This window comes from Benincasa hispida, chromosome 12 (genome assembly GCF_009727055.1).
Source record: "Benincasa hispida cultivar B227 chromosome 12, ASM972705v1, whole genome shotgun sequence".
NCBI classification, from domain to species: Eukaryota; Viridiplantae; Streptophyta; class Magnoliopsida; order Cucurbitales; family Cucurbitaceae; genus Benincasa; species Benincasa hispida.
The window spans coordinates 56459313-56481807 of NC_052360.1; the positions used below are offsets into that span (position 1 = coordinate 56459313).

General features: G+C 34.0%; 2 protein-coding genes across 2 annotated transcripts; one reads left to right on the forward strand and one right to left on the reverse strand.

Moving 5' to 3' along the window:
* The first annotated feature begins 1106 nt into the window (after positions 1-1106).
* Positions 1107-4267, forward strand: LOC120067198 (inactive beta-amylase 9). Its single transcript, XM_039018685.1, has 3 exons — positions 1107-1583; positions 2454-2936; positions 3036-4267. Exons 1-3 carry the CDS (start codon positions 1347-1349, stop codon positions 3915-3917), a joined length of 1602 nt encoding a protein of 533 aa, XP_038874613.1. The 5' UTR covers positions 1107-1346; the 3' UTR covers positions 3918-4267.
* A 1158-nt stretch (positions 4268-5425) lies between these two features.
* LOC120067264 (tubby-like F-box protein 3) lies at positions 5426-9423 on the reverse strand. Its single transcript, XM_039018793.1, has 6 exons — positions 8867-9423; positions 7749-7836; positions 7529-7658; positions 7251-7430; positions 6593-7080; positions 5426-5840 (listed from the first exon to the last, which is right to left on the reverse strand). The coding sequence occupies exons 1-5, from the start codon at positions 9158-9160 to the stop codon at positions 6612-6614; spliced, it is 1161 nt and encodes a 386-aa protein (XP_038874721.1). The 5' UTR covers positions 9161-9423; the 3' UTR covers positions 5426-5840; positions 6593-6611.
* Between the last annotated feature and the right edge of the window lie 13072 nt (positions 9424-22495).

Sequence of the window (22495 nt, forward strand, 5' to 3'; positions counted from 1 at the left end):
TTGAGTTATTGAAAAACGCGCCTTAGAGAACCATATAATTCAAGGAATAAAATAAGTGATTAAAAAAGTATATATGTCATGGTTTAATTTAGTCTCAATTTCGAAATGTTATTTTTTTACTCTTAAATTTTAAGTTTATTTTTATGTTTCAAAGTGCTTAGATCGTTTGATAATCATTTTGTTTTTTTATTTCTGATTTTTAAGAAGTACACATATTTTATTTTCATTTCTTACAATAATTTTTACAATAATTTGTATGTTTGTTAAGTACAATTATTGAATTCTTAGCCAAATTCAAAAAATAAAGATAATTTTTATAAGCTATTTTTTTAGTATTCAAAATTTGACTTGATTTTTTAAATCATTGATAAAAATTTGATAACAAAGAAGAAATTTGGAGGTGGAAGTAGTGTCTATAGACTTAATTTTCAAAAATAAAAATCAAAATTTAAATGATTACCAAACTGGACTTCAAATTTTATCTTTTCAATCTTACTTTAATTTGGCCGATAAGGTTTTAAGATTTATTTTCATTAGATATTTTCCCTATTAATTAATTTAAGACAATCAAATTAATTATAAGTAAATTTACTAAAAATTTCACATTATGATTATTTTTAATTAATTAATTAAAAATTAACATAAAATATTAATAAAAACTAAAAAAATATAAAACGTTAAAATCTACCTACCAAATAAAAAATAAAAATTTTTAAATTCGAATGTTTAAGGAGAAGTTAAATTCAAATTTTAGGATAAAAAATATTAACATTTGGAAACTTAATAAACTAAATAAAAAATAGATTGCAATGTATTTTGCTCTTTTAGATGAATTGACTTTGGGTCCCACATCAAACAGTCAACGACACGTCATTATATTCCATCAAATTAATGATATCGAATGGTCTTAATCTTGTGGTTAATATGTTATCCTTTTTTTAAAGGACAGTTATTATTATTATTTTTTAATTTACAAAAAAATAGAGTAATTACGTGGAAGCCTTCTGAGATTACGCCACGTGGCACCGTCTATTTCTTACTTCTTTTTTTTTTCCCTTACCTTTTTCCCTTTTTCTCTTTAAATGGCATTTTCTTATATAAATTCAAGCAATCTCAATTTGTTCTTCATACTAAGAGCTCCGTTTTACCTTTTGCCAAAGCTATCTTAATTTGTTCTTCATTTTTAGAGAATCTTTATTTCTCAATAATTCTTCGATTTTTGCTCTTCGATTTCGCAGTCGTTTCTTTGTTTTTTCTCGGTTCGAATTCCGTTCGATTCTCGCGTGTGGATTTTTTTGACAGATTTTTATTTGAATTTCCCGTTTCCATTCTTTTTTCCCCGAATTATGGAGGTTTCGGTGATCGGAAAATCTCAGGCGAAGATCGCTGGAGCCGATTTTGGTAACAGGGAGTTAGGGTTTTTCAATTCGAAAGTAGATAGAAAGATTTTTGGTTCGAAGTCGAAGATCTGTTTCATGAGAAATTCGAGGTGTGAAAGGTCGAGAATCCGATTATCGACGAAAGCCGTGCAGATGGAACCAGTTCAACCTCAAAACCTAAACGTTGGAAGAAGATCCAAATCTGTGAGTACTATTTACTTCTTATTTTCTGTGTTTTTGACATTTTCCCCCTTTTATATCCTCTTGTTTTTGTGCCGAGAATCCTTGAATCTTTAAGCTGTCGGATTAATGGATGATGCTTACTTTTAAATTAGTAGCTGGATTAATACTTTGTAGGGCTGAATGCAAGAATCCTGGTGTTTCATTACCTTTTAGTTCAATTTTAAGTAGTGTCTTTTGGATTTAAAATTTCAATTAATGAACGGATAATGATTAGATCTCACTAAGTTTGGTTGTATATATTCAATGAATGCTAACCACTCCTTATCTTGTGGATTTAGAAACTGGCTGGACCTAATAAATAATTATCAATATTAAGCTAAAGTGAACCTTAACTCATCGTTAATTGACATGGTCTTCCTTCCTAGAGGTCGAAGATTCGATCCCTATCCTTGCAGTTGTACTAAAAAAGAATTATCAATATTAATGGAGAGTTTGAACATAGTTCTTCCTACTGTGATATACCTATTATTGTTGATAGTTCATGTTCTACGTTGACTAGATGTTGATTTCTTGGATTAGAGTCTCTTTTGGTAGCCTATTTGTGGGGTCTCCTTTCCTTTTTATTGGGTTGATTTTCTTCTTGTTGTTGTTGTATGCCCTTGCACGGTCTTTCATTTCTTCCAATGAAAGTTTGGTTTCTTACAGAAAAAATAAAATAAAAATGTTGATTAAATGTTGTCATGTCCATTGTTACATGGTTTTTTGGGTGTAATAAAAAGCAAAAAGTTTGGTTTCTGTTCTTCATGATTCTTTAGTGTCCCTAGTTTTCCATATGCTGATCTTTCCTGCTTAAGTTCATTACTGACGGGCTTCTGCTAACTTTTTTTGCAGCTTGAGGGGGTGAAATTGTATGTTGGTTTGCCATTAGATGCAGTTTCTACCTGCAATGCAATTAACCATTCAAGGGCAATTGCAGCTGGCCTTAAGGCTTTGAAGCTGCTTGGTGTAGAAGGTGTAGAGCTTCCGGTGTGGTGGGGAATCGCTGAGAAAGAAACCATGGGGAAATATGAATGGTCAGGCTATCTTGCCCTTGCGGAGATGGTCCAAAATGCAGGTCTCAAGCTACATGTTTCACTTTGCTTCCATGCATCTAACCAACCAAGAGTTCCTCTACCCGAATGGGTCTCGAAGATCGGTGAATCTGAGCCTAGCATCTACTTCACCGATCGTTACATGCAGCAATATAAAGATTGCATATCACTCTCTGTTGATAACCTTCCTGTCCTGAATGGGAAGACTCCTATCCAAGTCTACCATGAATTTTGTGAGAGCTTCAAGTCTTCATTCTCAAATCTCTTGGGCTCTACAATCTCGGTAAGAGAACTGTTCATTCTTAGATTGTATTCATTAGCCTCCATTTCGAATGGTTTTATTTGGGTTCTGATGCTTTATGTTGCATTTCGATCAATTCAGGGTATCTCCATGAGTCTCGGACCAGATGGTGAACTTCGATATCCTTCCCAGCGACAACTGAAGTCACATAGAGTTGGAGAATTTCAGTGCTATGACAAAAACATGCTTAGCCTTCTTAAGCAACATGCCGAAGCAAGCGGGAATCCTTTATATGGACTCGGAGGCCCCCATGATGCTCCGAGCTATGACGAAATGCCGAACTCGAACAGTTTCTTCAAAGAACATGGTGGTTCATGGGAGTCTCACTATGGCGATTTCTTCCTTTCGTGGTATTCTAGTGAGCTAATTGCTCACGGCGATCGCCTTCTCTCTCTTGCCTCATCTGTCTTTGGAAACACCGAAGCAACCATTCATGGGAAGGTTCCATTGATGCATTTTTGGTACAAAACTAGATCACACCCTAGTGAATTAACAGCCGGATTCTACAATACCGCCAACCGAGATGGATACAATGCTGTTGCCGAAATGTTCGCCAGGAACTCAAGCAAAATGATCTTACCTGGAATGGACCTATCAGATCAACATCATCCTCAGGAGTTGCTATCAAGCCCCGAGTCATTAATAGCACAAATCAAGTCAGCTAGCAAAAAGCACGGTGTAATGTTGTCAGGACAAAACTCATCCGATTCGGGACCTCATGGGTGCTTCGATAGGATAAAGAAGAATTTGGACGGGGAAAATGTGGAGTTGTTCACATACCAGAGAATGGGAGCTTATTTCTTCTCTCCAGAGCACTTTCCTTCGTTTGCTGAATTTGTTCGAAGTGTTCATCAACTCGAACTGCATTCAGATGATCTTCCCGCCGACGAGGAAGAAGAAGACGACGTCACCGAGATGCCATGTCCCAGTCCCGTGCCTGAAGCACGGATGCAAGCGGCTTAAGAGAGACCGGAGTATCGTAGTAATGTAAATATGGAACGAATTTGGTAAGATCATTGAGTAGAATCTGCCTTCTTAAAAAAATACTGAGACATCGTTTAGGCCATTTCATGTTCTGTGAGTAACTTCAATTCAAGGCATGAGAAATAGTATTTTAGATTGAGGATTTATATTACACATCCTCGTGAAAAGTAGCACTGTATATGCTTGTAAGATTCTGGTTTGGTTTGAAGCAAGAGATACTTCAAGATTATCATAGTTTGATATGTAAAATTTCAGTGATTTTAATAAGTCATGTATTAAAAACCCCTTATATTTTGATTTATTATCATTAACTTCGAAATTCGAACCTAGTTTTCATATCTTTCGAGTGTTTTTTGGGGTTAATTTCAATTAATTAATTTACAATAACTTTGATGTGAAGTCTATTGTTAATTTTAATGGTAGATGAAAATCAGTGAAACAAATTTAATTATTTAACATTTCATATAAAATTTATACATTACTAAAAATTTAAAAGTGAAACTGATGAGAACTCTGAGTAAAAAAGAATCTTGAAAGCTGAAATCAAATGAAACCTCACCTGGTAAAAGTGTAACATCTGGCATATATTCAAAGCTTATATATATATATATATATATATTGAAGAAAAGACGTCTTTTTTAATTGTGAGATATTCTTCCATTTTTAGGAGTGTCTAGTTTCTTAAATTTTTAATTTGCGTATATAAGGTTATAAACTTTCAATTTTACATGTAATAACTTTCTAAATTTTTTGAATTTTGTGAACCCTAATACTTCACTTTTGTGGCTAGTAAATTTGTGAGTTAATTTGTAATTTCAAAATTTAAAGAACTAAATAGATTTTGTAATCTGAAAAATTGAACCATTAAATAGATACAAACCTTATAATTAAGGGAAAAATTTATAATTTAGTTATTAAAAAATGACCGTGATAAATGCACTGTGAATTTGTGATAAAATTTGAACTATTTACAACCGAATCTATTTACAACCGAATATTATCTTACTGACACCTCATTTTGAGAAACAAGCTATAATCACAATCATAATAGTTTCGCCAAAGTAAGCTTAACTCAAAGAAAATTGACAATCTTCTTCATTAAAGGTTGAATGTTCGATTTCCCTCCTTATAATAATTATATTCTCCTCGCGAATGATCTCCTCATGAATGATGAAGAGATACTATTGAAAAACAATTTTTCTGGATCAGAGAGTAATTTTGAGAGGATGCTAAAGCTACTAAAGCATGAACAGATTTTATTGAAATTAATTAAATAATAATAATAATAATTTCATGTAAAGAAACATTGCAAAAATATTTTCAAAATCTCTAAAAGAAAGGTTAATAGGTACTATATATAACAAATTTCTTTTCTATTGAAAATAGAAGGGCAAAAGATTAAAATGATATTTTAATTAAGGAAAAAAAAAACTCACATTTGACTAAATTTGATTTGAATGTTTCTTTGGTAAGGATTTACATCATTAAAAAAAGGGGAGAAACTTTGGACATATCCATGAGTGAAGAAGGCCAACAAAACTACACAAACAAGGAACGAAAATGTCTAATGAAAATGAATAGCTGATTTTAACAGTCAACCACTGCCATTCAACTTCTTCAATTGAAAAAAAAAAAAAAATCATTATTTACACAAACTTGAAGAAATATACATATCACAATCAAATAAAGAAGTCTTAAAATTTTGCAAGTTTCTCTGCGATTCATCCCCTCAAAAACAAACCCTAGAAAATTGTAACCGATGCAAAGAAACCACCACGAAAGAAGCAACTTCCTATGAGTTTCGGAACATAGCCATCGTTCCGCTATCACGTTAACTTACCATTTATAAACGGTTTTATTGCCAGAAGCCATCAGTAGACCTTCAAACTGAGCGTCCGTTCCCTGCATCACAATTTAAACTCACGATCGACAGTTCTAAATAACATGGTAGTACAATTTATAGAACAAATCCTGTTCAAGTATGGTAGCATCAAGTAGTTTAGTTCGTAGTCAATTGACATTACCAAAATCAATCAAAAGGTTATAAACACAAAAACAAAGTCATGGAATAAGAATAAATAGTATATCTTAGCATGAAAATTAAAAAATTCCCAGGTTCAGAGGACTTTTGTCATATTTACTGGGTTGCCTATCAAAGTATACCCCCTAGGGGGAATGGGAATTTCGAGAAAAAAAGTTCCGAATACAAGCAGCGAAACAATACTGTGAAATAAGACTATGTCAAACTTGCAAAAAAGCCGATAACCGGGAACATAATGTTGTGCAGAGTACATATTGGAAAACAAAACATTTCAAGCAAAACAATGTACAGAGACGGACATATTACGAGGAACCGAAAATAGCACTGGATGTGAAAAGTGAGTGTTGTGGTTTAGAAACTATATGAAATGGATAGTCATCTTTGAGAATATTGGAGTAGATGGATCAAAATCAATAGCAAGAACATATGAATTCGCTTCATTCTCAAATTAAAGAAATTCGAAACTGAAGAATCCATTTAAAGAATCTTTTCCTACTTTGTGAGTATGATATTGTGAAGAACTATGTATGATGCCATATAAAACTATGTATGATGCCATATAACAATCCTAAAATAGTCTTAGATTCATATTTGAACTAATAATATATTTCACCTGTTAAATGATGTGTCTGTCATTCACAAGCAATCTTGGTGTCAAAGCTGCTGAGGCAGATCGCAAAAGCCTGGAAAGCGGAGATCGGGTAACGATAATCCATTGTGAATAAATCCTTCCCCACTTTTCCAAACTGAAGGATGATCTTCTCATGTTCTAGTGTAGGTGGATCATTTTCCGGAGAAGCGACTAGTTGAAAATTTTTCACAGAAGCAATTGTAACTCTTCCATGAAAGTTGAGACACCAGCACTGAAGCTGCTCGTGCCACCTGGGAGTTTTGTTTCTCAGCACCAACATTCCATCTTTCTGACTGCCCAAAGGTTCAGAAAGCAAGCTATCCGCATTTGATTTCGACCTTAAGAAAGGGAATGATGGAAACAATTCCACGTTGCTCAAAGAAAGCTCGGTCGGCGTGGGAGCCACTCCTCCAAGTTCAACTGCAGAAGCGGGAATAGCATCCATGACACACTGCATTCTCCTTGGACCCCTGCTTGTTAATCAAACAAACTGTTGAGCATTTTCTCGATATTAAACTGTCGAGTTGATATCTACAGAAAAACTGTTTAACAAACTGTTAAACTGTCGAGTTGATATCTACAGAAAACTGCAGCCATCCCAAACAAAGAATAACCAGAAATCCGATAGCCTTCAAATTACCTTGATCCCAATACGTTTAGTTCATATGAAATGTGTGCAACTGGATAGTTTCCTGCAGGGACCTTGGGGGAAACTTGTTTCAGATTCACTAGCCTTGTGGAGCGACTTTTAGTGATCTTAGCTCCGGAATGTGGTGGTTGCCCATCAAAGATTGTGAACTTGGTTCCTAGGAAATTAGATCTTTTGCCAAACAAGGGGGAAAAATAAACCTCTTAGAAATATATATTCTAAAATAGAAATCTAATAATGACATCACAAGCCTCCAAGAGCAAGCATACCTCAATTTCCCAACATAGGTGCTGCTCCCCTTTGACAAATCCTCAGCATGTAAAGAGATAATATAATCCGTGTAGGTCGGGCGCTTGCATTTGCGAGCAGCAAGTAGAAATTTACCATCATCACTTAGTGCTGTTGTGTGAGCAAGAAAGTGACAAAACATAAGAAATGTACCATTCAGGCAAAGCCAAGAAACTTCAATTTACCATATAAATTACTCACCACTTGTCAAACTGAGGAAGAGATAATAAGTTTGATTGGATCTGTTTCGCTTTATGAAACACTGTAGAAGAGGATCCCTCGGACCAGGCTGCAAAAGTTATCTCCAGATGTGAAAAAGATGATTTATAAGTATGAAAGTTCAAGGCACGAAAATGCAAAACTAAACAAAGACATTGATCAGAGGTCCAATATTTGGTTACACAAGAAACTATATTCAAAACATCTAAACTATCCACAATCCGGATTAATTTAACATCATTTCGTTTAACCTGTCCCAAAAAAAGAAAAAAAGAAACCGTAAACTTTATGAACATAAAAGGGAGAAAGGAAAGCTATTGAGCATGGAAACTTGGGCAAACCAATCCACTAATTGACACCCATCTTCACTCGTTCAGGCCAAATTGATAACCAATTAGTTTTTTAAAATTAAGCTTATAAACACTACTTCCCCATAAGTTTCTACGCTTCGTTACCTAAGTTCTACTAATGTTCTAAAAAACCAAGCCTAGTTTTGAAAACTAAAAAAAAAAAAAAAATAGTTTGTTTTAGAATTCAAACAGGAATTCAAGTATTTCTTTACCAAAAGTGAACCTATAATTGAAAAATGGGAAAGAAACAAGCATAAACTTCAAAAATGAAATCGTTAGCACGCTGGGGCCTAATTTCTTGATTTTGTTGTGGACAAATTGTATCCTGAAATGGATGCTCCTTAAAACACTATTCCTTTTCAGAGCAAAATTGGCTTTCACCAACAAAATTAAAACAGATTATGAAAACAAGAGTTGCACGAGGCAATGACCAAAAAACACAAACAAAACAACTTGGCAAAGAAAACAAGTTATAATAGGCATTTCCTTCACACAATCAAATCAGATAATAACAATTAGGCATTTGAAGTTTCCACGAGCAAAAATATCAAAACATTTCCACCAAATTGTATCCTAAAAACCAGATTCTTAAGAGTAAAAACACCTTATAACAACAAAAACCAAAATCCTGACAAACCAACAACATCTAAAATTTCCAATCAGTTCAAAACCAAACCAAACATACCTAAAATCCACCAAATCGTCCCAAACCCCCCAAAAATTAACAAGAAGCGCGTGATATTCACACACCTGCTTGATAGAGATCGGGAACGTCAACCTGCCAGAAACCTCCGGCGTTTTAACGATCTCCCTAGTAATGGCTCGCCAGCTCCGGCACACTCCGGCGCAAGAGACGACACTTTTCCTCGGTGGCCACGAGGTCTCGGACGCCTCGATTCTCATCAAAACCTCCCTGAGAAGCTCCTGAGGCATATTGGCCCAACAGCTCTGGTCCAGGGCGTCCGTGGGCTCGGGTGCGGAGGCGTCCTGCACCACACAGCGTGAGCGGGACCTCATATCTTGAAAGATGCTCTTGAGAGACATGGATTGGGAGGATTTTGGATGGAGAAGAGGATGAAGAAGGAAGAAATGATCAAAGATTGAGCGGAAAATCGGGGATTGAGGGTGGGAGAGAAGCCATTGGAGGTCTGTGGATTGAGCTTCGGATCATGGGGGAATGGATTGGATATGGAAAACGAATTCGAAGGAAGACAGTGAGAGATAAATGAATCTGAGTTTCGGGAAATTTTGGATGATTTTTTTTTCTTTTTAATTATTGAATTGAATTTTAATTAATTATTTTTGGTGAGAAGAGAGGAATAAATGAAAGAGGGGACCGGATACCGTCTTTGATGATTCTGATAATTGCAAGAGAACGGCGTTTGTTATTGCTTCCACTTAACGACGTAAATGAATCGTCAATAATAAAACTGATTTTCCAACCCAAAATAAAAAATGTTGGGAACATTTTTTTGGGTGGGATAAAGTTCATGCATATCTAAATAAATAATAAAATGTTGATATTTGACAGAAATGTTTGTCTCAAATATATGGAAATATCAATGAAATTATTGATAAAAATGTCAATGTCGATGAGAAAATTATTTTAAATGACAAAACTGTCGAAAATATTTATAAATAATAGTNTGAGAAAATTATTTTAAATGACAAAACTGTCGAAAATATTTATAAATAATAGTAAGATATCACATTCTATATGCATTATATCGTAATAGACTACTATCTGTATTTATCATGACATAGATAGACACAAATAATAGTCTATCACAAATAGATAATGAATTTTGCTATATTTGTAAATATTTTAATTCATTTTTCTATATTTGAAAATAACCCTATTTTTAAGTAATAAATAATGTCACTGAACTTTATACTTTGTGTCAAAAATATTATTAAATTTTCAAAAGTTTTAAAAATACCCTTAAACTTTTAAGAAGATTTAAAAAATACTATTACCTCTAGGTTTGAGTATTTCCATTAGTTTTGCATGGAAGTTGTTTGGGGTGTTTGATCTATTGACTTGATAAATCGGTGTTAAATAACTCAACAACAATAGTGTTCGCCAGTGCATTTATCGAAAAACTTCATATTCTTCTATTTTTTCTCTTTTGCACATAGATTGAGAAACTTCATCCTATAACTTTGCATTCGAAACACATATTTTTCCTAACTCCAGCATATTGACTTCAAACTTCAAAACTCAACTCAATACCTCAAATTCAAACTTAAAGAAAAGTTCAAAGATACACTTACTATTAAAATATAAACAGAGACCGTCAGTACATCATTGCAAAAATATCTCTACACTTTCAAAAGTTGCAGCAATACCCTAACCGTTTATCTACACCCCTGTTAGGATTAGTGCTCTACATCTTATGGGTCTCGTAGTTTGTAATTTGTAAATATGAATTATTTATTTAATAAAATAAGAATTATTTTATTCGACATTTATATTGAATTAACTCAATCCAATGAACTAAGACCCAAGGTTATTTAATGTAGCTTGTGTTGGGTTTTATGCCCTAAACTCGTAGATAGTAAATGTAAATAATTGACCCACTACAAGAATTTTGGGCTTTAATGTCGGTTGAAAAAAGTGAAATCAGATGTATAATGTCGGTTTTTTTAAAAAGTGGATCTTTAATGTTGGTTTTAAAATGACATTGTAGGGGTACCTTTAATGTCGGTTTAAACCGACATTAAAAACCCGCTTAATTTTTCCCTCTTCACTCTCCCCCTATTTTCTATTTCCCCCCATCTTTTTCATTTTCCCCTTTTCACTCTCCCCCTATTTTCTTTTTCCTCTCATTCTCACACTTCCCTCTTCAGACCCTATTCTTTCTCACTTCTCTCTTCCAAACCCTTGCCATTCGTCCGTCGATCGTGGGTGAAGAGTCCTTGTCTGGTGTAAATCTGGCTTTCGCGCAGGTCTGTTCGTCGTGTAACCCGCACCGCTGCACCCAGTGGCCTGGATCTGCTGCTCGTTCTATTGAAGCGCCACAGCCCGATCTGCTGCTCCATCTTCAGTTATTTTTCTGTGTCTTGTACTCTCGGTTTGATAAATAAGCACCCAAACTTGATACGCTAATCACGTGTCTCCATATCTGAAGTTCATATTCCCACGTGGTGCGTGCCGCTGTTCGTCATTCGATTTTTCCTCGTCGCAGTTCCGCCGCTGTTCGTCGTTCGATTTTCCCTCGCTGCGTATCTCCAGATCTGCCGCCGTTCGTCTTTTTCCACCGCGCTGCCGTCCAGATCAGTATGCTCTTCTTCTCTTTCCTCTCTTAAACTCACAACAATTTTTGTTCTTATGTTACACCTCTCAACTGTTTGTGTAGATGTCTCAATGAAAGCCAGCTGCGGTTTCACTCCAATATGTCTCTCTGCTCCTAGATTTGGGCCTTTTTATGTGTCTATGGCCTTTGAAATTCGGTTTTATTAATGGATTTGTTGTATATGATACATTTGTTGAAGTATTGGCAAGAGGCGTTGCCAAGAGTTGCTCATGCGTTGGGTATGCGTGAGTAAGAGCAGTGAAAGCGAAATGTTGAGCGTAAGGCGCTAGGTAGACGATCGTGTAGCAAATGAGCAATGCTACACGATGAGGTAGGCGATTATGTAGGTGGACGCTGGATGATCGTGTAGCAATGCGGGGAGCTAAACGATGAGTAGGCGATCGTGTAGCAATGCGGGGGGCTAAATGATGAGGTAGACGATCGTATAGCAGATGGCGCGATGTTAAACGATGAGGAGTGACACATTAGACGATCGGGCTATACGATAGGCAAAGTACTGCACGATAAGTGTAAGTGCTAGATGATAAGCGTAGAAGTTGGACGATAGTGTTAGACGATAGCGTTGAGTGTTAAAGCGATGCACGGGCACTAAGCGATAGACTACATGATGGCGCTACGCGATGGGCTTGAATGCTAGACGATAGCCGTGCTACACTAGACGATGAGCAGACGCGCTACACGATAGGCAGAATGCTAAGTGATAGGCGATGACGTTAAGCGATAGGCGGATGCGTTAGACGATAAGGCGTCAACGCTAAACGATGGAGGTAAATGATGGGCGTGGTAACTAAACGATAGCCTATGCGCAAGATGGTTGAGAGCAAGATCGTTTACTAAACGATTGAGCTACACGATGGTCCGCTGGAGCTAAGCGATAGATACAGGAATTAAACGATTGATTGGCTTGAGAACATGTGCATTATGCTAATTAAATACTCTAAAAGAATGTTTGACTCACAGTTTTAATAAGTTTTAGTTGATGAGTCCAATTTCATCGTTATGTTGTCGAAAATTTTCCATCGTCTTCGTATCTCATATCTAGGTAACCAAGCTTCTCTTCTTCAAGATCTTGAAAAAGAAGATTCTCTAATTTATTCAACTATTGAGTTTTCTTGTTTTGCAGGTGCAACAAAGGAGTAAAGATTTGGTATCACAACCTCTTTATGCTTTTTCTTAGGGAACTCTAGTAAATAATTTTGTCTTGAACGTACCATTTATACACATTCCCAATAAACACGGTTAGTTGAATATGAATTCTGATCACATTTTCATTTTCAATCCTTTGTCTTAATCCTTTTTTGTTTGTGATCCTTTGAACAATAGTGGTAAGATAAAGATGCCTATAACCAGACACTACTGAAGTTGGGGGGGTCTGTTCAAGAAGAATTATGAAGGGATGCATACTTACCAAGTGGAGAGAGACAGTAAACTCATAATGTTTGTAAAATCGTAATGTTTGTATTACTTGTAATTTGTGTTTTCAAGGGCTGAATTATTGTACGACCTTTTAAATTATAGTTTTATAGCAGAATTTATGGATTAAATGTAATAGATTTGCAATCCATATATAAATAATGTCATAGCCACAGTGTTCGATGATGATGTGTCATGTTATACTTTTTGACCGAAAAATGGGATTCGACAATGAATTTAAAAAAACGAACAATAATTGATAAAACGGACAGATTCTGGGCTTTAATGTCGGTTGCAAATTTCATTAAAGGGCTTTAATATCGGTTGTCAACCGACATTAAAGCCCTTTAATGTTGGGTTGTTTTAAACTCGAAATTCTTCTAGTGACCGACATTAATAAAAAAGTTATCAATATTATTTCAGTAAGTGTTATTAATTGTGTTGTATTCTATTTTGTCTTAATAACCATAAATCCAATAAACTAACATCCTAGGCTATCTTATGAGCCTTGAACTGTATGTAGAGACATTCATAGATCAATGTTCAAGATACAACTTAAAGGGTCTATGGTATACGGATAAGGTTAGGTACCTTATCTTGGCGACACTATGGATACGACACACTTTGTATTTGATACAAGCGCAATGATCCAACGCATTTGTGTAGGTGACATGCAAGTAGGGGTATCCTATGCAATGAGTTTGCATAATATCATACCACGAATAGTAACCACTAGATGTAACACCGTTGACTAATTAGGTTTCTATTTCAATAGGATGACCTAGACAACTTAGTCTTAATCCTGAGTGTATTATGAACTTTTGCTTACATGGGATTGTCCTTTGATTTGTATGGGTGAGAATGGTCAATTTGCCAACTCAATAAGCCAACCATTTTGGGGACACGACCGAGTGGAGAGCCGAGAACATAATAATACAAGATGAATTTCACTTTTTTCCTACTTTAGGGTAAGTAGATAAGTGTTCCCTTAAGTGGTGTCTTCGGGACTTGAACAAAGGTTCCTACCCTCTCACTAGCTTGAAAGGGTTTTTGTTTAATGGTTGGACCATAAACAAGTTGTTCATTAGAGGAGCACTAGTACTTAAGGATACAGAGGTAACCCAGGGATAAAACGATAATTTGATCCAGCTAGTACTACGAACACTCGTGAAGGACTACCTTGCTGTTATTGGTCTATATCCGTGGATAAAGAAATATATCTGCGGTGAGAAGAGTGTAGTTGTGGTATTTAGTAGAGTGTACCTACAGTTAATGAATATCGATTAATTTGGTTAATGAGTTTAGCAATCAATCTCATATCGTTAGAGCTTCTAATCTGTAGGTGCATGAGGCCCCTTTCCTAGCATGTAAAGAGAATTGAGGTAACTATGTCTTGAATTGAGTTTGAATGTTCAAATTCACTTAAGGAAATAATATAATGTATAATGGTACATTATAATATAAAGTTTATATTTTATTTAAACTTTATAATATAAATTTAATTTTGGATATGATTCAAAATAAATTTATGGGAGAATTAAATATTTGAAGAAGTTCAAATATTAATTTGATGTGAGTTAGATTCATATTAAAACTATAGGTTAAAAATTACTGTTTATTTGATGCACATTAAAACTATAGGTTATGAGGGATACAATTGAATATGATTCAAGTGTAAGGTAAATTAAATATTTGATATTTAATTTGGTAATTAACTAATTGGAGAATCGATTAATTATTAATTAAATTAAATTAAATTAGATTAAATTTAATTAAATTAATTGAATTAAAATTATAGGTTATGTGAGAGATGTTTCATTTAAATATGATTTAAATGGAAACATTAATTAAATAAGATTTAATTATATTATTAAGTAATTAATTATTAGATAAAATAAAAAAATAAAAAAATAAATTTATTTCTATTAATTAACAGTTAACTCCCAAGTAATGAAATAATAAAATAACATTCATACATACATCCAACTATATATTTATAACCCTTATAATATAAATGAGCATTACTATGTTATTACTGCATGCAAGCATATATTATAACACTTATATTATATGATGCATGTGCATGCTATAAAATATAAATCATGCAACTTATATATTATAACATTTATAATATAAATGATGCATAACCTATGGTGGGATTTTTACTATATGACATACATTATGACATATAAATAAAATTAAACCATACATCAAATGCGTAATTTAAACAATAATTATTGGACAGGGATTGGACTTCTAAGCAATTAATTAAATTAATGTAACCTTTATATTAATTTAATTAATGAAAAACTAACTATTACATCATATAAAAGCCAAACCGTTCAAAACAGGTGAATCGGACTTGAACCCAAGAATCGAACAGCCCAGCACTCGGACCATTTGAACTAGTTGAACTACGAACCGAACCGAACCGCGCATGAACCGAAAAAAATATTTCCATCTCGGAGCATTGCAACACCGTGACCCAATGTTGCAACGCTACGAAAATTTTTTTCCGTTTGCCTTCGCAGCATTGCAATGCTACTGTATAGTAGCCACTGTACAGATGCGAAATTTTTTGATTCTTTTTCGATAGCCACGTTACAGATGCGAAATCTTTTGATTCTTTTTCGAGTTGGGCCTCGTTTTCTCAAGAAAATCACAGGAAATATCACGAACGACTCAAGACTATGAAATTACAGACTTTATAACAATTAATGCCCAAAACAACGAGCCCTTACAAATCAAATTTGTAAAAATAAACCTGTAAATTTAACAGATTAATCCCAAAACATCCAAAAATTACAAAACCATTCACAACCATTCATCTATATGAACAATATAGAATGCAAACCCACCAATTCTGTAAAAGCAATTCTGAAAAAAAATTAAATTGGAAAATATAAACTGGCTCTGATACCAATTGAAGGAACTCCAAGGTCTGCAGCGAAAGCAGAATTGATCCCAGTTTCTTTTTTCATATTAATTGGAAAAATTACAGAACAATAAATTTATGCATTAAACATAAAATTACAACACGTAAAATAAAAAAAGAGGAAAGATTAGGATGAAATTACCCTTAAAGCCAAAGATCTTCACGAATTCTCTTTTCTGATTACGATCAAACACGCACCATAAAGCCGTCAATGAGGACACTATTGGGTTTTATATCCTAAAACTTGTGGTTTGTAAACAAGTAAACTTATTTGAAAATTCAATAAGTTGTTATTGGATATATGAATTGCTTATTTTGTTTTAGAAATAAATCCAATAAACTAAAAGATCCATGACTATTATATGAGTACTTAAACTTTATGTGGAGACATAAAAGTGGATCGGGTTCGAGTAAATAGTCAAAATTGTCTATAGTATATGAATAAGGTTGGATGCTTTATTCTGGTAACACTATCGAATGCGGCCCACTCTGTAGTTGTTACAAGGAGTTGTAAAGTACTATAGACAAAGTGATCCTGATTCGTACATGTAATGACATGAGGAGTGTGGGCGTCCTGTGCAATGAGTTTGCACAAGATAGGACCATGAAATAAGTCACTCTTACTTTATAACGCTGTTTACTGTTTAAGACTGACTATTTCAAAGCGATGACTTAGGTAACTTGACCTCAATCCTGAGCTAACAATGAACTCCTGTTTATTCAGGATTATCCTTAGATTTGCATAGGTGGGGGTTGACTCAACAACACCGGCTCAATAAACCTCCATTTCAGGGGTAAGACTGGGTAGATAACTGGGAACATAGGGTGCAAGATGGAATTCACTTCTACCCATTTCTAGGAATAGTAGAAAGGTTGTTCCTTTAAGTGTTGACTTCGAGTCTTGAACAAGGAGCCCACCCTCTCATTGGCCTGAGAGAGACTCAGTTTGTTGATCGGATCACAAACCAACTGTTCATTAGAGGATCAGTGGGACTTAAGGAACAAGAGGTAATCTCGGGGGTAAAACAACAATTTGACCCAGCCGTTATTACGAACAACCTGTGAAGGGTTAACTTATTAATCATGGTTATATCGAGTGGACATAATATATCTATAGTGAGGGGAGTGCAACTCTGAGCTTTAGTGAATTGACCCAATAGTTAACGAATGAGGGTTAATTCATTGTAAAGAGTTCAACCAGTTAATCTCGGATCGTTGGAGCCCATGATCTGTAGGTCCACGAGGTCCCCCTACTAGCTCACAAATGGATTAGCCTTAGAGTAGCATGATGAGTTAATTTGAAACGTTCAAATTAGAATTAAGGAAATTAGAAATTATATATGATATAATTACACGTTTAATTTTTGGAATTAAACGAAATTGGAGAATCAATTAATATTTAAATATGATTTACATATTAAATTCATGAATAGGGATTCATGATGGTGGAATTAGTGTTAAATTAATTTAATATTTGAAATTGAATTAATTAGAATTAATTAATCAATTAATTATTATTAATTTTATTAGAAAATTAATTATTGAATTAATTTCGTAAAATTACTAAAAATTTTATTTTTTGAAAAGAAAATTAATTTTGGAAATTAATTTGGAAATAAAAAATGAAAATGGAAAATCCCAAAAGTGGGATTTTTCCACTTTCTAAGCAAGAAGCACACTCATTTTCCATTTCCAAATTGAGCCAATCTTCCAAGCATGAGCTGCAATTCATACAACAATTCCTTTTGCATGAAGGTCATGCAATAAATAAATAAGATTGAAGTGAAAATCGGGCATGCATTTGGGTGGATTAAGCTGAAAATCTTCAAAGGTTAAAGATAAGTTTTTCAGTTGAAAAACTAGAATTTCTCTCTTTTTCCCTTAATTCAAGCTTATTTTGAGTCCCGCAACTAAATCTAAGATACCAAGAGGATAGTAGGGAAGGCCTTGAAGTGGTTTACAAGTAGATTCGGAGGAGATTTGCAGCTGAAATCGAGATTCAAATGTTTCTTCAAAGGTATGTCATGAAACCTTTTTAATAGTTTATGAGCATACTTAATTCAAAGCCAAAATTAATGAATTAGAATGCTTAATGATCCGTTTTTTTCTGTTGTATATTTTTTAACTCTAACAGACACCACCACAAATATTTCCTTTGTATTCTTTGTAGGGAAAGCGAATTCTCAGGAGTTGTGAGCTCTGAGTTTTGGAAAGAGGGAGAGAGAGAGATTTGAGAGAGAGGAAAATTTCTTTTACAGGGAGATCTGGGAGAACATTCACACACCATCCTTCTGCCTCTATGGCCAAAGGAAGAAGAAGAACTATCTCCCCGTAATCTCCAACCACACATCTGAAAAATCGAGAGAAAAATGGGAGGGAAGTTGTTTTTTTTAATAACTCCCTCCCTTTATTTTGAATTTAAATTAAAATATAAATAAATTTTAATTTAAATAAAAACATAATAACGAACTTATTATATTACTATATGTTATATTAAAATATAACACATAAGCTATAGTTTTATTATTGTATCAAATATAATATAACTTATAGTTTTATTTCTCTCAATAATGTATGGTCTTTAATATAAATCCAATTCATATTAAACTTAATTATATGAATCTCATCCATATAATTATTATTTGAATCACATTCAATATTTAACTTCTCTCAAAATAAACTTTATATTATAATGTATCAATACATTATACTAAATATTAATACATATAATTAATTTAAATTAATTATATCATATATAGTTAATTCCCCCAATTAATTTGAATAATTAAAGTTAATCCAAAATCAATTCTCAATAATCCTTGATAAGCTATAGAAGGGACCTTATGGACCTGTAGATTGAAACTCTAATGATACTTGAATAATTAATTAAACGCCTTTAATTAAATTACTCAACATCCATTAACTGTCAGCCACTCCACTAAAGACCGACAGCTGCACTCTTCACACTACAAATATATTTTTGTGTCCATTGGATATAATCAGTCAATAGTGCGATACCCTTCACAAATGCTCGTAAGTACAACTAGACCAAAATTATCATTTTACCCCTGTAGTTACATCTAACTCCTTAAGTGCACAAATCCCTAACAATAAGTCGTCTAGCTATGCCACAACCTCTCTCGGGCTAAGAGAGGGTGTGGCACCACATTGTTTAAGTCCTAAAATCGGTCCTTAAGGGAGTAATTTATCTACTTACCCTAACATTAGGGAAGGAATGAATTCCATCTTGTGTAATTGTGTTCCCAGCTCCCTAATCAGACAAATTTCCAAAATAGTAGGCTTATTGAGTCGACGATCTGGCAACTCTCACCCATACAAATCAAAAGACCCCTTCATAGCAGGAGTTCACGACTCACTTAGGATTCAGGTCATTCAACCTATGGTCATCCTAGTGAAATGTAATTCTTTATTATTAACGGCGTTATATAATGAGACTATTCATTTCGTGGTCTGGTCTTATATAAACCCTTTTGTATAGAACACCCATGCTCACATGTCTCCACATGAATGATCAGGATCAGATCATTCATAGCACTTTACAACAATTGTAATATCTACAAAGTGGGTCGTAGTATCGTATCCAACCTTATCCATCTACTACAAACCATTTAGGTTATCACTTAAACATGATCCACTTGTATGTCTCTACATATATTTTTAAGCTACAGAAGATAACCTTGTATGTTAGTTTATTGGTTTTGTGGGTCAATGCTACTAAATGTCAAATAAAATATCTCATATTTTATTAAATAAATAAATCATTTATATATTACAATTACAAACTACAAGATACACGAGATTTAGGGCATCAACCCTAACTAAAATAAGCATAATTATTGTAATTTATTGCTTTATTTTATCCTAGGAGCCAAAATTACCAGTTCATTTGCTATTTAAATGCTTTATGATGTCATTTAGATAAATACCACCATAGGTTAAGCATGATCATACATTTTTAATATGTTATTGGTGTTATAATATATGGTTTTAATGCATGATGTGGAAATGATTTCATGAGTTATTTAATGTATTATGATATGTTAAATATATGAAATTGGAAAAGCATGATGCATGATATTACTTAGGTAAATATAAAGAGTTATATTTATTAATGACTTGTTTATGCTTGGTAGATTTTTATGAGTGGTTTAATATAATTGTTATATTAATAAAATTGAAAATTAATTTGCATTGAGCATGATACATCCATAGTTTAATATAATTGTTATCTTAAAGTCATGAAATGCATGTAATATGGTTTTCTTGTTAATTAGAATTTGATTGTTACTCAAGGAAACCATAGAAAGCATGTTTATAGGGCTAATAATTAATTTTGTAATAGTTATAAAATTAATATTTAGTAACCGTCAACCTATAACAAAGAGTTGCATGCAAACTTAGGATCTTAGGGAATTTGATTTAATTTTAAAATGGTTAAAATTAATCTAGACCTTAGATCACATTAACTCTAATAAGATTAGAATTACGTCCTATTTGTTTTAATAGATTTAAAATATGACTAATAGGACAATCAGGACTTTAGATTATAAGAGAACTCTACAAGTGAAGTTCTGCCTAGGTTGGGGTTTCTTAAGATGACGGTTTATGGAACACCTCCTACCTAGGAACTGATCCGAAACTTGAGTTGAATTAACTTTAATCTTGTTAGCATGAAATGTCTCTAGGTTAATTAAATGGTTTAATTCACCTAGAACATTAGATTAAAAACCTTATTGTAAGAATTATAATAGGCATAGACTTCGATAGATTCATTACTCGGAATTTAACTAAGTATAGTAAAACCCTAAAATAGTAGAATACTTTAGTGGGAGAAAATTGGTATATGGGATATATCAATTTTTAGCTGTCACGTTCCTAGAAGTTCACACCATGAGATTCATGCTCAGCTTTGTGTTGTCCTAGGTGTGGCTTCCCTTCAGAAAGTGTTTGCATGAGTCAATAACAAAGTGAATAAGGAAAGTATTCATAGTAAGTGGGAAAAGGATGCGTGTCAACATATCCTACGACCTCTTCCATTAGGTTACACCTTGAGATTCCTATGGTTTACCTGCGTGTTGTCCTGAAGCGACCATCCCTTCAGAGAGTTTAAGCATAGGATTCAGAATAATGCAAACTCTATTAATGGAGAGAGTTACTTAGGTTAATATTCAATAGTTGTCTTTCCTTACGGTAGCCTGTTGAAGCATACCTTTAGGATCCGAAAATGGGAGGGTCACACTTACAGGATGAATTAAGCAAGTTGATGAATCCTTGACCAAAAAATGATAGCTAAGAACTATAAAAATAAAAGTTATTATGGTATTAGTAATTAATTGAGACTGTCTCAATTCATGGGCAGGGTAGCTGATCACCCTTCGGTGGCTGTTGCTCTAAAACTTTGAACTATCATTACAAAAACTAAATCAATAGTTTAATTAGGGTTCTGTGATTGTCTGTTTTTGTTGAATTGATTAGATACTTGTTTTTAATTTTTTTTTTTTTATAATAGATTAAGACAAATATAACTAATATGGTCAATTATTTGTTATTCGTTTCAACATGTCTTCCACAATAATTTCTTTGCTTAAGAACGAAAAACTAACCGAAAAAATTATGCGATGTATAAATCTAACTTGAATACGATTCTAGTTGTAGATGATCTATGGTTCGTATTAATGGAGGAATGCCCTCCAATCCCCGTTCGTAATGCATCCCAAGTGGTAAGAGATGTTTATGACTGCTGAAGAAGGCCAATGACAAGGCTCGAGTCAATTGGCTAGTCTGTCTAATGTTCTTACCAAGAAATACGAGGCCACGATCACTACACGTTAGATTATGAAGTCCTTTCAAAAGATGTTTGGACAACCGTCCTTTTAGTTTCGACACGACCCTCAAGTATGTTTATAATGTGCATGAAGGAAGACAATAAGTTAGAGAACATGTTCTCGGTTTGATGGTCCACTTCAATGTCATCGAGATGAACGACCCGATCATCAACGAGCAGAGTCACGTGTTTTTTTTTAATTTTAGAATCTCTTTCGAAGAGTTTCCTCCAATTCTGTAGCAATGCGGTTATGAATAAAATAAAATACACCATGGCTACCCTCTTGAATGAGTTATAGACTTATCAGTCTCATATGAAATATAAGGAACCGATAGAAAGAGAGGCAAATGTTGCCCATTCTAAGAAGTTCCATAAGGGTTCATCCTCTAGAACTAAGTCTATTCCCTCATCTTTTGGCTCTAAGAAGATCTAGAAAAATAAAGGAAGGAAGGTAAGGCTCCCGCTGATGGGAAAAGCAAGGCCAAGCCCAAGGTGGCAGACAAGGACAAGTGCTTCCACTGTAATATGGATGGTCACTGGAAACACAATTGCCCCAAGTACCTCATTGAGAAGAAGAAAGAGAAGGAAGATATATATGATTACTGGTTTTAGAAACTTGTTTAGTGAAAAATGATCATAGTGCCTGAATACTTGATTCAGAAGCCACTAATCACGTTTGTTCTTTTTTATAGGGAGTTAGTTTCTTCTAGTAGCTTGAGAAGGATGAAATGACACTTAAGATTGGAATGGCAGACGCCATTTCAGCTCGTGCAGTGGGATCCACTAAGTTGTTTTTTAGGAATATATACTTAATATTGGATGATTTGTATATAGTTCCCAAAATTAAGAGGAACCTTGTATTTATTTCT

Bases quoted from the DNA above. Each gene is read 5' to 3' on its own strand.
- LOC120067198 (XM_039018685.1), top strand. From the start codon at position 1,347: ATGGAGGTTTCGGTGATCGGAAAATCTCAGGCGAAGATCGCTGGAGCC. The intron at 1,584-2,453 runs GTGAGTACTATT...CTTTTTTTGCAG, and splicing joins TTGGAAGAAGATCCAAATCT to CTTGAGGGGGTGAAATTGTA. The intron at 2,937-3,035 runs GTAAGAGAACTG...CGATCAATTCAG, and splicing joins TCTTGGGCTCTACAATCTCG to GGTATCTCCATGAGTCTCGG.
- LOC120067264 (XM_039018793.1), bottom strand. From the start codon at position 9,160: ATGTCTCTCAAGAGCATCTTTCAAGATATGAGGTCCCGCTCACGCTGT. The intron at 7,837-8,866 runs GTGTGTGAATAT...TAACTTTTGCAG, and splicing joins TCCCGATCTCTATCAAGCAG to CCTGGTCCGAGGGATCCTCT. The intron at 7,431-7,528 runs GTATGCTTGCTC...GTTTGGCAAAAG, and splicing joins ACCTATGTTGGGAAATTGAG to ATCTAATTTCCTAGGAACCA.